Here is a 14051-nt window from a genome sequence, read left to right on the forward strand (position 1 = left end):
ATGTTGTCGGTGACCCTATATGATCATTCCCAAAAGGCTATTATGTGAGGGGGTAGACGTTGAAAATGGCTAATTGACTGGTGTGACAAGTCAAGTCTAATTGTGTTATCGGTCCATAAAAATTATTATGTGATGATTCACTGGCATATAGGTCAAAGATCAAACTCCACATTAGATGTGGAAAGGGGCAAGGAGTTGTCTTTTCAATTACCCATTATGAGTCTTCTAATGGCACTCGTGTTTATCACCTGAGAGGTGTGGGTTCGAAAAAATTAGTGGAAGACACCATTTAGTTTGAGACAAAAATTGTGTGATTAAGTAAGATAAAATTAATCGACAATATGTTTTCTAAATTCCACAATATTCTCCTACGGCAGACCCAATTTTTTGTTTATTGGACAAAACCACTTAATTGGATCTAATTAAAGGATTGGCTAAAGGATTACAAGAGCTGTATTCGGGTGACACTAAATTGCAAGTGTTACAAGTCAAGAGTATAAGAGTAGACAAAGAAAAATATTTTCAATGCCAGAGGGATGAACACTAGAAGAGGGACTGCCCTAGATATCTTTAGAGCTTGAGAGTCAAGCGAATAAAGTGTTAAGCCTTCAATACTTATTCCGTATTTGTTTTTAATAAGTATTTGTTATTGAGATGATCAATGTAATTGATCAGTATCTTATTTTTTGGATTTGAGATTTGTGTGCTGCATCACACATTTGTGTTTGCACATGAAATAGTCGTTGAGAAGCGAGGAGTTCTCCAGACAGTCGGTAATGGAGTAAAAGTTAATCCATTAAGTGTTGGATTTACTTATGTACTTTTGGTATGTAATGGATTTTAAGAAACCTTTTGAATGTTCTTAATGCCATTAGCAATGAAGTGTTCATTCGGCGGGGTTTTCGGTATGTAATGGATTTTAAGAAACCTTCTGAATGTTCTTAATGCCATTAGCAATGAAGTGTTCATTCGGCGGGGGGAGGGGGATAGAAAGCGTTCGACCTCGCTTTCATTTCTCACGAGCTTGATTTGCCTGAAATCCGGCAGAGTCAAGGTGGAGCCTCCATGAATCCTTTTCTCTTTTCTCTTGCAGTAATCTTTTCAGTGACTCAGCCCTAGCCCTGTCGGCGTTGCATTTGCTTCAATTGAATATTTCCGAAACTGAACATGTGAAGAGAGATAGCTCGCTATAGGTGAAGAAATTGCTATTTGTTAACCTCGAAAAGGTGGAATTACAAACATTCAGACCTTCTTAGACGTGCTTTTTCGGAGACGTACAGGTGAAGCAATGCGTTGTATTTGTAACCTCTACTGTTTGAGTCCACTCGAATCCCAACTTTTACTCCGTGACGATGGAAGATTCTGAATCGCTTTCTTTGTTCTTTTTGGCAAAATCATATTTTTTTTTTCTGTAAGTAGGCAAAATCACATTTAACGTCTTTCGATAAATGAACATTGAAGGTAATTTTGGCCCTCTTCGATTGTTATGGGAGTTTTGGATGCTTTATCACCATATCTCTGGAGATATAACCTGTTTCAAGAGAATCAATTGAAGTTCCGGGTTTAGATTGAATATTTTCTGGCGTTATGTAGTTGTGACCACAAAGGTTTCTTCTAAGATGGAGGATATTGGGCTGTTCAAGCAAGGGTGGAAATGGTCGAAATCAAGGAGGTATTGTTATCCAGTGGCAAGAACTGCAGTTCTCTGTTTCCCGGACAAAATGGTCAAATTTATGGAGCGTCACTGGCTGATTATGTGCAATGGGTGTGAACGATTGGGCAGAATCTTGCTCTTGTTATTGATTTTCTGGCGGGACTGTGTTGTTCGGGGAGTGCGATCGCTGGTTCGGCTGGGCCCAACCGCTTTGCTCATTATTATGTGGAGTTGCTTTCTTAGTTTGACATCCATGTCTTGCCTCATCTGTTTACTTATGAGTATGGTATGGCTTTAAATTCAAATGAGTATGGCTTCATGTTCCATCCTTGGTCTTTTTATGGAATCTCTTTGTTGGCTTCTGTCACTGGCATAATGTGCCTGTTCCTTAATCACTTTGAAGGTGCAGATGTTATTGATTTTGTTATGGCGCATTTTATTTGTGTAATGGTTTCATTTCCATTATTGATTTATATATATATATAATATGTATATGTATTTGAAATTTTGTTAATCTTTACATCAAGGAGTATTGAAGTTTAGTAGAGAGTTAATTGATGCAATACAAGTTCAATGCTCATCAATATGAGATTTGATCATAGTTGTAAATTCAGTGTACTTCACTGTTTCAGATTTGTCTTTTTTGAGTAGAGATCTCATTACAGATATTCTACATGAATACGCCTATATATATGTATAGTCTGTATTTTATTTATTTGTAAAAAGAAACATAATTGGAAAGTAATTTAATATTTCAAAAAGGAAGCATTCTTATTAATAGCTGGTTATAATTTTTTTCCAGTTTTGTTTAGCTGATATTTTTAAAATTTCACAGTTAAACTTGTGACATCACATCATCACCAACGTACATGATCAGTCAAACCTGACACATTCGTCTTGCATTGATTCCCTATAAAGTCCAACCTGAATGAAAGACAACAGAATTCCAGAATCCAGAACCCTAGTCTTGACCAGAGCTTTTACAGATCACTCTGCATCTAAAAACGGACACACAATCTCATCTTCCTCATGGCATGACTGGTAGGACATGGCCACACAAATAATTTTTTCTATGAAGATTTTCAGCACCACAATGCTCCTCTCTAGCCTCCAGATCTCTGTCTTCATGATGCATTGCGCTGAAAGTTAGGAGGCTTTTTGGAGTTCAGAAATCTTTTGCTTTGCAGTTTTGATGCACCCCAATAGGCTGAAATGGCTGGTATTGTAGATGGAATACTCAAAATAGCTCAAATGACCTAATTGACCTGGTATAGCCTGGGAAATCAATGCAAAAAAGAAAAAAAAAAAAACACAGCAATATGGATGACAATTTTTTGTCTATCTTGTAATATAAAACAAAATTAATGACTATTGGTTGTTCTGTAGTAATATAGGCATGTGGAAATATTACTGGAAGGTTGGGAGTAGCAAAATTCAGGGACTAAATAAAATGTGGTATAAGGAGTGACTAATTATTATTGTGTGAAAAGAATAACGGTAAAGAAAAAAAATGGATGAATTGGCAAATTGCTACTTGCATTTTATATTAGTGTTTGTTGTGAAGTTGCCTTGTTTGTTTGACATGGAAGGAGTTGCTCTATGTTTTTCAAGTTTCAGCATGTCTTTTATGAATAGCTTCCTTAGTTGTTATAGTCTGTTGACGTCTATGGAAGACATCCTGCTGGCACCCTTCGTTGAACTAGAGGATCTATTTGCTTATTGGTGCATGCTGCTGTATTTTTCATATGACCTTTTGGTTTGGCATGAACATTTTATAATTTACTGCATGTAAATTGGGAAAATGGGGAGCATGGTGTGTCAATCTCATTTGAAGTAGTATCTCAGAAGGACTGAAGGAAGAAATATCAGAACAACAAGAAGTCAGCAAATACAGTTTGCTTCATGTTCTCTTCTTTCACATTTTGTTCTTTGCTTCTATTCTCTCTAAAGTTAGAACTTCTACTTCATTTCCTTATTTTTCACTTACATAGATCTTTATTCGGGTAAAATATTGGAGGTTGTAAATGCAATTACATATATATCTCTCACTTCATTTTGAGAACAAAACCACTGACTTTAGATCTGTTTCCCAGGGTGCTGCTGGGTCTGCTGTTTGGTACTTGGGTTATACACCTGGATTTTTTATTGTAGGGCTATTTTCCATTCTGATTTTATGGATGTATGCTAACTTCTGGATAACTGGTACATTGCTTATAGTAGGAGGTATGCCATGGTCTCTTACTCAACTAGATTTGGTTTTCTGTATTATGGGGAGATGATCTATGTTTTGGTTTGCTCATTTTTATTTCATTCCTTCTTAACATGAATTTTAGGGAATATTATCTATTCAATGACATTAGCAATAGTCCCTGTATTGCATATCAACCAAGAAGGAAAATATCGTGGGTTCTCTTTTTGATTTTGATTTTTTTTTTCTTTCTTTCTTTCTCTTTTTTTTTGGGGGGGGTGGGTGGGTGGGTGGTGTTTGTGTGGGGAGATGGAGAGGGAGTTAAAAGTTCAATACAGAATGTTAACCAAATAATTTACATCATTGTTGTCCCTTTTCTCATAACCCTTTATTCGGAAGGTGGGAGACCTACCCAACGATCTTGTACATTGTTCTGTGGCGTATGACATTTGGAGTTTTTCATTTTAAACCTCTTTGGTGTGCCATAGGTGATGCCTGTGTCTGTGGAGTTTTGTACCTGAGGGAGCAGGCATGCCCAAATAGGTTTCAGTGCCATGTTTGGTCTGTCCTTTTTGTGTTATGTGGGGTGTGTAGATAGATAGATATATATAGAGAGAGAGAGAGGGAGAGAGAGGCAGACTTCTTAAGGGAAACCATTCTTGCTTCCTATCTTTTTTCTTTGAGGTGGTTGAGAAGTGATCTCCCTTTCTCTGTAGATTAAGATTTTTTTTTCAGTTTATATTTGGCCTTTTTGATTAAGTAGCCTCTCAGGTTCTTTTGTACAAGATTCACCCACTTATGGTGGTTATACCTTTGCTTATAAAAGAGAACCTTTATTTTGATGTATCCATTTTTCATTAGCCCATTTTTGATACACGTGTCAATCTTGAATGTTTTTAACAATACTTCTGCTAGTTCAGTTAGAACCTCTTGTTAAGGTATCTGTTTGTGATGAAAAGTTACAATCATGAATATTAGTTCACTATTCAGTACCCATGCGATCTTGAATAGAGTACTTGCAGAGTTACAATCTCGGGAAACACCCTAAGTGAGTTTAAGTACCTCTGAGGCTTTGCTTACCTTGAATAAAGTCATGGTTGATTCTATTTTGCGCTATTTTTATTTTGAAGCTCTTGAGAATCAAGGTATCAAATGTTATGCCCATGTCTTCTTTTCAACCTTTGTCCAATTGCATTGAGAGCAACCCTTGATTAGCAATACAAGATTGCTTGTTCATAACTTGAGTTTTAGTTATAGAAATGACCTTATTGCAAAGTCAGGGTCAGACCACAAACAAAAGCCCTTCCCTGACCCTTATAAAGTGGGGAGCGTTGTGTGCTAGGGGGACACTCCTTACCCAATTGCGTTAGGATGAAGAACAATTGTTGCATTTGAATAGTCTTCGTTCCTTCTTTCATCTGTTCCATCTCTGACAAAAAATCCATGTTCCATTGTGCAGGTTATTTGTTTTCTTTAAATCATGCACGTCTGGTAGTCTTAATGGTGACTGTATATGCTATATGCTGTGTCAAAATTCGAGTTGGATGGCTTGGAGTGCTTCTTTCAATAAACCTTTCATTCCTTTCTCATGATGTATTGAATTATCTGATCCGACGGTGTGACAATTTGAGTGATAGCACGCACTTTGAGGAGCAAAAGGGATCAGAAGCATTTATAGAAGATGACTTATCCGTGGAGTGTGAATATTCTGTTCCTATTGGTGAAGCTGAAAAGTCAGAGTTTATAGAAGATGACTTATCTGTGGAGTGTGAATATTCTGTTCCTATTGGTGAAGCTGAAAAGTCATCCTGTAAATCATCTAGGGAAACTGCTGCTACTTCATCTTTTGTAAATGTGCAAAAAGACTCCTATGCTAAACAGATGGTCAAAGAAGATACAAGTTCAATCAGTGAAATGGAGCGGATTTTAAGTAGCATGGATCACTATGAAGCACTGGGTTTCCCCTGCCGCAAGACAATTGATGTTGTATTGCTGAAAAAGGAATATCGGAGAAAAGTATGCTACTTTTGGTTGTTTGATTCCTTTTCCTTTTGCCTGAGCTTGTCTACATGATTTCTGATTGGTGAAATTGAAACTAATTAAGTTCATTGTGGCTGTGTTCTACGGGGACCTTTCTGACACTCCTTCGCTATCCTAGATGATGTAGTGCCCCCACCCTAATGTATGTAGGAATAGGTTTATTGGGGACTGGGAAAGCCACACAGGGTCTGTCATTGGGAAAAATAACTGCAGCAAGCCTAGGAGGACTGCTGCAAGTTTCTTGCAAAAATAGGGTTGCCTGAGGGTTGAAATTGTGTGTTTAGCTAGAAAGGTGGAAGGTTAGGTGGAAGGTTGACTGCAATGGCAGAGGAGTTGGCCAAATACTGAAAACAACAAAGGCTGCTGCAGTGTTGCAGCAAGCTGCTGTGACAACACACTTTTAACTTTTAACGTAGCTTAACTCCAGAAAATGGAAGGTGTCTATGGGTTGGCTAGAAAGGGGAAGGTAGGCTGCTAGTGGCTGAGGGGTTGGCCAAGGACTGCAAACAGCCTAAAAGGCTGCTGCAACATGGCAGCAGGTTGCTACCACAACAGGATGCTTCCAACCTAGCTTACGTCCAGTCAATGTAAGGTAATGCTGAAAAGCTTATACCTGAGTTAAAGGGCCATATTTAGAAGCCATTGTAAGGCTAAAATGGGGCCAAAACTGTGGGCTTAGACCAATAGGAACCAGCAGTAACAGCAAGCCAAATGTGCAGCTGCAGCTGTAGTTGCCACAGTTTCTGCAAGGTACAGCTGCGCTTTGTGAGGCCTAAACCTTGCATAATCTGGAAAAACAAAAGTGGATGGACTGGAGTGCAGCATGCAGAACTAGATGGAATTGGGCCAAAAACTTGAGAAAACTAACATGGCAGCAAGGGACCTGGACTGTCTGCTGTTAACTGGCTGTTGGGGCTATTTGGGTGTGTTTCATGAGGATTCTGGGAGGGAAATTTAGCGCCAATGTATTAAGGATTATGCCTAAGTTTTGAACTTGGCTAAAGCATGCAAATCCCTTAGAGAACATGCTTGGAGTGCTTTAAATGGACTGATAGTATGATGCCAGCATTTCTGTTAGGTGGCTGTCCATGACTGGTTGGTCATGCTTTGTCTGGATTTTAAGAGAACCAAGATAATATGTAAGATGTATGCTAAAATTTTGGATCCAGTTAGAGCATGAAAAGCAGCTATAATTTAGTTAAGAAAGGAAAATGAAGTCACTGTCAGCAACCTGCCAAAATTCTGGTTTACATGGCTGATCACTTGGCCAAAACTTACATAGCTGAGAGGCTGGTACTCAAATGAATGACTAAATGGCTTAAAATGGTAAAGAAATTGTTGGAAGAATCCGAGGCCTGAAGAGTTCCGAGGCATGAAGGGTGGCATACATGGCATGGATTAAACTCCTAGATTAAGAAGGAGTTTTGGAAGATAATGCTAGCTAAAATCTAGGAGTGTTTTCAGATATTTATCATGTATAGTTTTAGTTTAAATATATATTATCTACTGCTGTAAAGTAGGAGAGTTTTTAGGAGATATCTTTGGAGAGATTGTAGGAGATTTTTTAGGACTTTTGCTGTATAAATTCTTCCTAAAGCTGATGTATGATTTACGGGTGAAAGATTTATTTTTACCCTAGTTATTTCTTCATGGTATCAGAGCCAGGTTCTATGGCGCCTGATTTTCCCCATTAATCCATCTCAAGAAGTCGGGTTGATACTCCAAGATGGCAGACGACTCCAACAGTGAAGTGACCACCTCTAATCCTCCTCCGGTGAGGATTTTTCCTTTGGTTCCACCTCTCTCAACAGCCTTAGACAATCCGTCTCTCTAGATTACACAACACAAACTGAATGGAACTAATTTCCGAGAATGGGTCCAGTCAGTCTTGTTGGTTGTTAGAGGCAAGGGCAAGGAAGGGTACCTAACTGGAGTTACAGCAAGGCTAAGTTTAGTATCTGCTGCTTCAAACATATGGGAGGCTGAGAATGCCATTATTATGGCTTGGTTAGTTAATTCAATGGAGCCTAAAATCGGTAGAACATATCTCTTCTACAAAACAATTTGTGAGATATGGCAAGCTATCCAAGAGATATATTCTGACTTGGAAAACACTGCTCAATGTTTTCAAGTTCGATCTCTCATTCGAAACACAAAACAAGGTACAAGCTCGGTTACTGATTATTTTAATATTCTAACAGCTTTGTGGCAAGAGATGGATCTCTTCTATGAGATTAAATGGGAATGCACAGCAGATGGTAAAAAATATGGAAAGATGATGGAGAAGGAGAGAGTATTTGATTTTCTCCATGGATTAAACTCAGATTTAGATGAAGTTAGGGGTTGGCTGCTAGGGATGAAACCTTTTCCAACCATCAGGGAAGTATTTGCTGAAGTTAGGAGGGAAGAAAGCAGGAAGAAAGTCATAGTCTCGGAGTTGGGACACTCTTCTAATCCCCTGCATCAGCCCTAAATACGTTTAAGGGAAAGACTCCTCTATCTTCTAGAGGGGAGACTGCAAGAGAAAAACAATGGTGTGACCATTGTAACCGGCCCTATCACACACGAGCGACATGCTGGAAAATCCATGGAAAACCAGCTAACTGGAAGCCTAAGAATCAAAGAAAATGAGGACAAGCTGGAGGCCAATCAGTCTATACGGTGGAAGCTGAGAAAGGGAATCCAACACCTCTTACCATCACAACAAATCAACTGGAATTATTACAACAACTTCTCAGCTAAACAAAGGTGACTAAATCAGAGAATGTAGAAAATCCTAATCCTACGGTTTCTTTGGCCACAAAAGGTAATATTGCCTATTCTTTTATATCTCAAAAAATACCTACTAGCAGTTGGATCATAGACACTGGTGCCTCAGATCACATGACAGGTTCTTTAAATTTATTGTCCAATTTTGAATCATGTGATAAACCTATAAGTGTAACTATGGCTGATGGTACAATATCCTTTGCAAAGGGAAAAGGAACAGCTGTGGTAGGAGGATTACTACTTAAATCAGTCCTTTATGTCCCAAACTTGCAGTTTAATTTAATATCAGTAAGCAGATTTACCACTGACAGGATCTGCAATGTGATATTCTCCAAAAATTCTTGTGTTTTTCAGGATCTATCATCGGGGAAGATGATTGACAGTGCTGAGATGAAAGGAGGGCTCTATCAAACACCAAGGCATGATCATTCTGTTGCTTCTAGGACTCGGTTTTTTATATTCTTTAGCTCTTGTTTCAGATTCAGACATTATGTTATAGCATAAGCGGTTAGGACACCCAAGTTTTGAATATCTTAAGCACTTGTATCCTTCTTTATCAAGCAATAAAATTCACAATTATTCTTGTGAAGAGTGTATTCTTGCAAAACAGACCAGGATACCTCATCCTAATCATGTTTATACTTCCTCCACACCTTTTCACTTAGTTCATAGTGATATTTGGGGGCCTTCTCGAACTACAACCCTCCCTAATACACGATGGTTAATCACCTTTATTGACGACCATACAAGGGTTTGCTGGGTTTTTTTGATGAAAGAGAAATCTGAAGCCTTTTCTATATTCAAAGGTTTCATCATATGGTGCAGAATGTGTTTCAATCCTCAATCCATGTTTTGAGAACTGATAATGGTAGGGAATACTTTTCTAATGAATTCAACACATACTTAATTGAGCATGGTATAATTCACCAAAGCTCATGTTCTTATAACCCTCAACAAAATGGAATTGCTGAAAGGAAGAATCGCCATTTGCTGGAAACAGCTAGAGCAATGATGTTTACTACTTTCGTTCCAAATTCATATTGGGGGGAAGCTGTTTTGACCTCTGCCTATCTTATTAATCGCTTACCTTCCAAAATCCCAAAGTTTAGGACCCTTTTGGTTGTCCTCCTTGCTGTTTTTCCTCATCATGCTAGAGTTCTAAACTCTCTCACTCCTCGTGTGTTTGGATGTACTGTTTTTGTTCACCAAAATCCATCCACTCCATCCACACTCGATCCTAAGGCCATCAAATGCATTTTTGTGGGTTACTCTCCAACACAACAAGGATACAAATGCTACAATCCTAGTACCCACAAATTTGTTATTTCCTATGATGTTTCTTTTCTTGAAAACCAGCCTTTCTTTCAGCCTCAATCTCAACCAGCCCATGTTCCAGAAACAGCCAACAGTTGGAACTCTCTGTTTTTGGATATAGCTCCCTCTCCTTCTCTTCCTACTGCTTATCCTAATCTTGTGCCTGAACTTGATCAAGGGGGAGAACATAATCGAGCCCAGAAGAGTGATCAAATTCAAGCTGATCCACCCTTATTGGTATATTCAAAAAGGCCTTATGACCCTCAGCATCAGCAGCAGCCCATGTCATCTAAACCGAGGGTAAGTCCAGAAAAAGCAAAGGAAAAAGAGACTGAAATGGAGGTTGATATTACTAACAGGGAGAATAGAGATGAAGTACAGCAGGAGCATGAGCTGGAATATGATCTAGATGTTCCCATTGCTTGGAGAAAATGAGTCAGATCATGCACCAAGTGTCCTAAGTATTCTATTTCAGAGTTTTTGGGATATACAAAGTTGTCTCCTAAATTCAAGGCATTCACAGAAAATGTTGATGATGAGGTGATTCCTAAAGAGATCTACAATGCACTGCAAGAGGAAAAATGGAGGAAAACAGTTATGGAAGAAATGTTAGCCCTAGAAAAGAATAATACGTGGAAAATAATGGATCTTCCGTATGGAAAACACACAATTAGCAACACGTGGGTGTTCACCATAAAATACAACTCAGATGGAAAAGTGGATAGATACAAAGCAAGGCTTGTAGCTCAAGGTTTTACCCAAACACAAGGTCTTGACTATGAGGAAACATTTGCACCGGTGGCCAAACTTAATTCTATCCGTGTATTATTGTCATTGGCAGTCAATTTGGACTAGAGACTCCATCAACTAGACATAAAAAACGCCTTCTTGAATGGTGAGTTGGAAGAAGAAGTCTACATGAGAATTCCCCTTGGTTTTGAAAGAAAAGATACAAGAGGAAAGGTATGTAGATTGAAAAAATCTTTGTACGGGCTAAAGCAATCTCCTAGGGCATGGTTCAAGAGGTTTAGTGACACACTAAACCACCTAGGATACAAACAAGAGCAAGTGGATCATACTCTCTTCACAAAAGTTGATTGCAAGGGTAAGAAAACAATCCTAATAGTCTATGTAGATGATATAATCATCACCGGAGACAATGATCAAGAGATAGAAAGATTGAAGCAGCAACTGAAGGTGGCATTTGAGGTAAAAGACTTGGGAGAGATGAGATATTTCTTGGGGATTGAAGTAGCAAGAAGCAGTGAGGTATTTTCATATCTCAAAGAAAATACACTCTTGATCTGTTAAAAGAGACAGGAAAGCTTGGGTGTAAGCCTGCAAGCACTCCATTAGAACCCAATTGGAAAAATAGAAAAGAAGACAATGAGGAACAACCAGTGGAGATTGGAAGGTATCAACGTTTGGTGGAGAAATTGATTTATCTTTCACATACACGTCCAGATATTGCATATGCAGCGAGCATAATTAGTCAATTCATGCATTTCCTGACCAAAAGACACCTAGAAGCTGCCCATCATATCCTAAGGTATTTAAAGAGGACTCTAGGGAAGGGAATGCTATTCAAGAAAAACAAGGATAGAGGAATAAGAAGCTTTGCAGATGCAGATTGGGTTGGATCCATTGAGGATAGCAAGTCTACATCAGGGTATTGCACTAAACTTTGGGGGAATTTGGTCACATGGAGAAGCAAGAAACAACAAGTTGTCTCTCGTAGCAGTGCTGAAGCCTAATATAGAGCCATTGCACAGTGTATTTGTGAGGTAATTTGGGTGGAAAGGCTCATGGAAGACTTATCTATTCCTATAACTGGACCTAAAGTACTTTATAACGATAGTAAATCAGCTATAAGTATAGTAAATAATCTAGTTCAGCATGATCGGATGAAACATGTTCGAATTGATAGGCATTTTGTCAAGGGGGGAGCTGGAAAATGGAGACATAGACTTGACTTATGTTCCCACCAAAGATCAAGAAGCAGACATATTTACCAAAGCAATGCAAAATTAGGGTTTTGAAGTGATTAGAAGCAAGCTGGGAATGATTGACATCTATTCACCAACTTGAGGGGGAGTGTTGGAAGAATCCGAGGCCTGAAGAGTTCCAAGGCATGAAAGGTGGCATACATGGCATGGATTAAACTCCTAGATTAAGGAGGAGTTCTGGAAGATAATGCTAGCTAAAATCTAGAAGTGTTTTCAGATATTTATCATGCATAGTTTTAGTTTAAATATATATTATCTACTGCTGTAAAGTAGGAGAGTTTTTAGGAGATATCTTTGGAGAGATTGTAGGAGATTTTTTAGGACTTTTGCTGTATAAATTCTTCCTAAAGCTGATGTATGATTTACGGGTGAAAGATTTATTTTTACCCTAGTTATTTCTTCAGAAATTGTGGGATTAGTTGGTTGAATTCAGTCAGGCACCAACAAAAAAGGGTAGCTTTTGAGTGAATTAAGAGAATGCACTCTTATGCTGAACACATTGCAGCAGCAGTCACCTTGTGTGGCCTGTTTGATGCATATAGATGTGTTAAATGTGAAGGTTAGCATGTGTATACTAATACATAATGAGGAAATATGTGATGCATGGTTTTGAACTTAAGAAGGAAAGGGCTGTGAGTGGGAATGAAAGGCAGCCAAGAGCCTAGCTGGTTTATCAGCTGGGGTGAGGTTGTGTTTTGTGATACCCTCAAGTTTGTATTGTTGCATTGTGATTGCATGGTAAGAAAGATGCTTGAGGCATGGGGAAAGGGCCATACTCATTTATGTTATGTGTGCTAAAATGTGTTCAGGAAATGTTAGCATGCGAGGGAAAAGAACAGTGAGCTTCCTTGTTGTAGAAAATACGCTGATGATATGCCCACTGTTTTGAGCTGTAAATTTGATCTGCATATAGTGTAATGATATTATGGCTTTTGGACAGTACACACACACACACATATATATACATATATACCCCCTTTTGTATAAGACATGATTTTGAGGTCTGTAAGTTAAGGCTTATTAGGGTATCTTGTATGGTATGTAAAACTTGAGTAAATCAGTGGTTAGATTCAGGTATGTGGCTTATGACTAGAGGATTCAGTGTAGCCTGACTTACACAAACTCATTTGAGATTTTGTTGGTTGGAAGGAACAGACCTCTAGTGAAGTATATCAAAGGTTAGAGGATTGTCACAATGGCAATATCATGCCAAAAGGGGTTTCAAGGGGTCATAACAGCAGTTGGTATTATAGCCAAGGTATATTATGAACTGCTGGGATTCCTTACAATGATAGGTAAGGGCCCTTACATGGTTGGTATCAAGGCATTATGGCCAATCAATTTTTACACCACTTATGAATTCTTGTGGAGGGTTCATCAGACAGAGAAGAGATCAAATGCTTATTGGGCATTAGTAAATTAGCTTTGCTAGTATCTATTTTATGGATTACCTCCTCATAGGTACATGATCATATCATCACGTTTGAACCACATGACAATCTTAGATGACTACACATGTTAATAACAAAGTTGGCCACATAAGGTGTCACTGAATGATAAAATACAGGTTCAGAGGTCATTCAAATCAGGTCGTGAGAAATTAGATCTGCTGGCTAGTGTCATGGTACTTTTGCTAGTCTAACAATTTGGCTAGAGGTTTGTCTTCGCACTGCACCTAACTAATAGTTTAGTGTGCTGAGGCCAAATTGACTTATAGAGTTTATTTTTGTCTCTATCCTATTGGAATGTGTTTAAGAGATTAGCTAAATCTGTAAATTAAGATTGGGTTTGTTCTTATCCTTGGTAGAAATGAAATTTCTGGAGTGAATTGCTATTCTCTATTGGGGACTTTATCCAAGCTCAGGCATGATTGAATTAATATTGGAACACCCGTACTTTACCTCTCCCTTTCTAGTCTTCTTGCTTGCCTCTTACCTCTCCTTCTAAGACCCTAATTTCAGCATGATTTGCTTTGTTATGCAATTCATACACCAATAATTTCATACACCCACCACCCTGCATGCCAACTATTTGGTTTGTAATTAAATAATTGTAAAGCTGGTCTTTTTATTTCAAGTGT

At 38.4% G+C, this 14051-nt stretch overlaps 1 protein-coding gene across 6 annotated transcripts in view; it reads left to right on the forward strand.

Annotated features, from left to right (window-relative positions):
- The first annotated feature begins 524 nt into the window (after positions 1-524).
- Positions 525-14051, forward strand: part of LOC127792530 (uncharacterized) — a 79855-nt gene continuing 66328 nt past the window's right edge. The window contains exons 1-4 of one of the 6 annotated variants that reach the window (XM_052323050.1): positions 525-1280; positions 1462-1940; positions 3748-3877; positions 5302-5858. In XM_052323050.1, the coding sequence (XP_052179010.1) occupies positions 1620-1940; positions 3748-3877; positions 5302-5858 (1008 nt within the window). In that variant the 5' untranslated portion in view covers positions 525-1280; positions 1462-1619. Of the gene's footprint in view, positions 2058-3747; positions 3878-5301; positions 5859-14051 lie in introns of all 6 variants that reach the window. The other 5 variants (XM_052323051.1, XM_052323052.1, XM_052323053.1 and 2 more) reach the window with 5 other exon arrangements.

Source organism: Diospyros lotus, chromosome 15, assembly GCF_014633365.1.
Source record: "Diospyros lotus cultivar Yz01 chromosome 15, ASM1463336v1, whole genome shotgun sequence".
Classification (NCBI taxonomy): Eukaryota; Viridiplantae; Streptophyta; class Magnoliopsida; order Ericales; family Ebenaceae; genus Diospyros; species Diospyros lotus.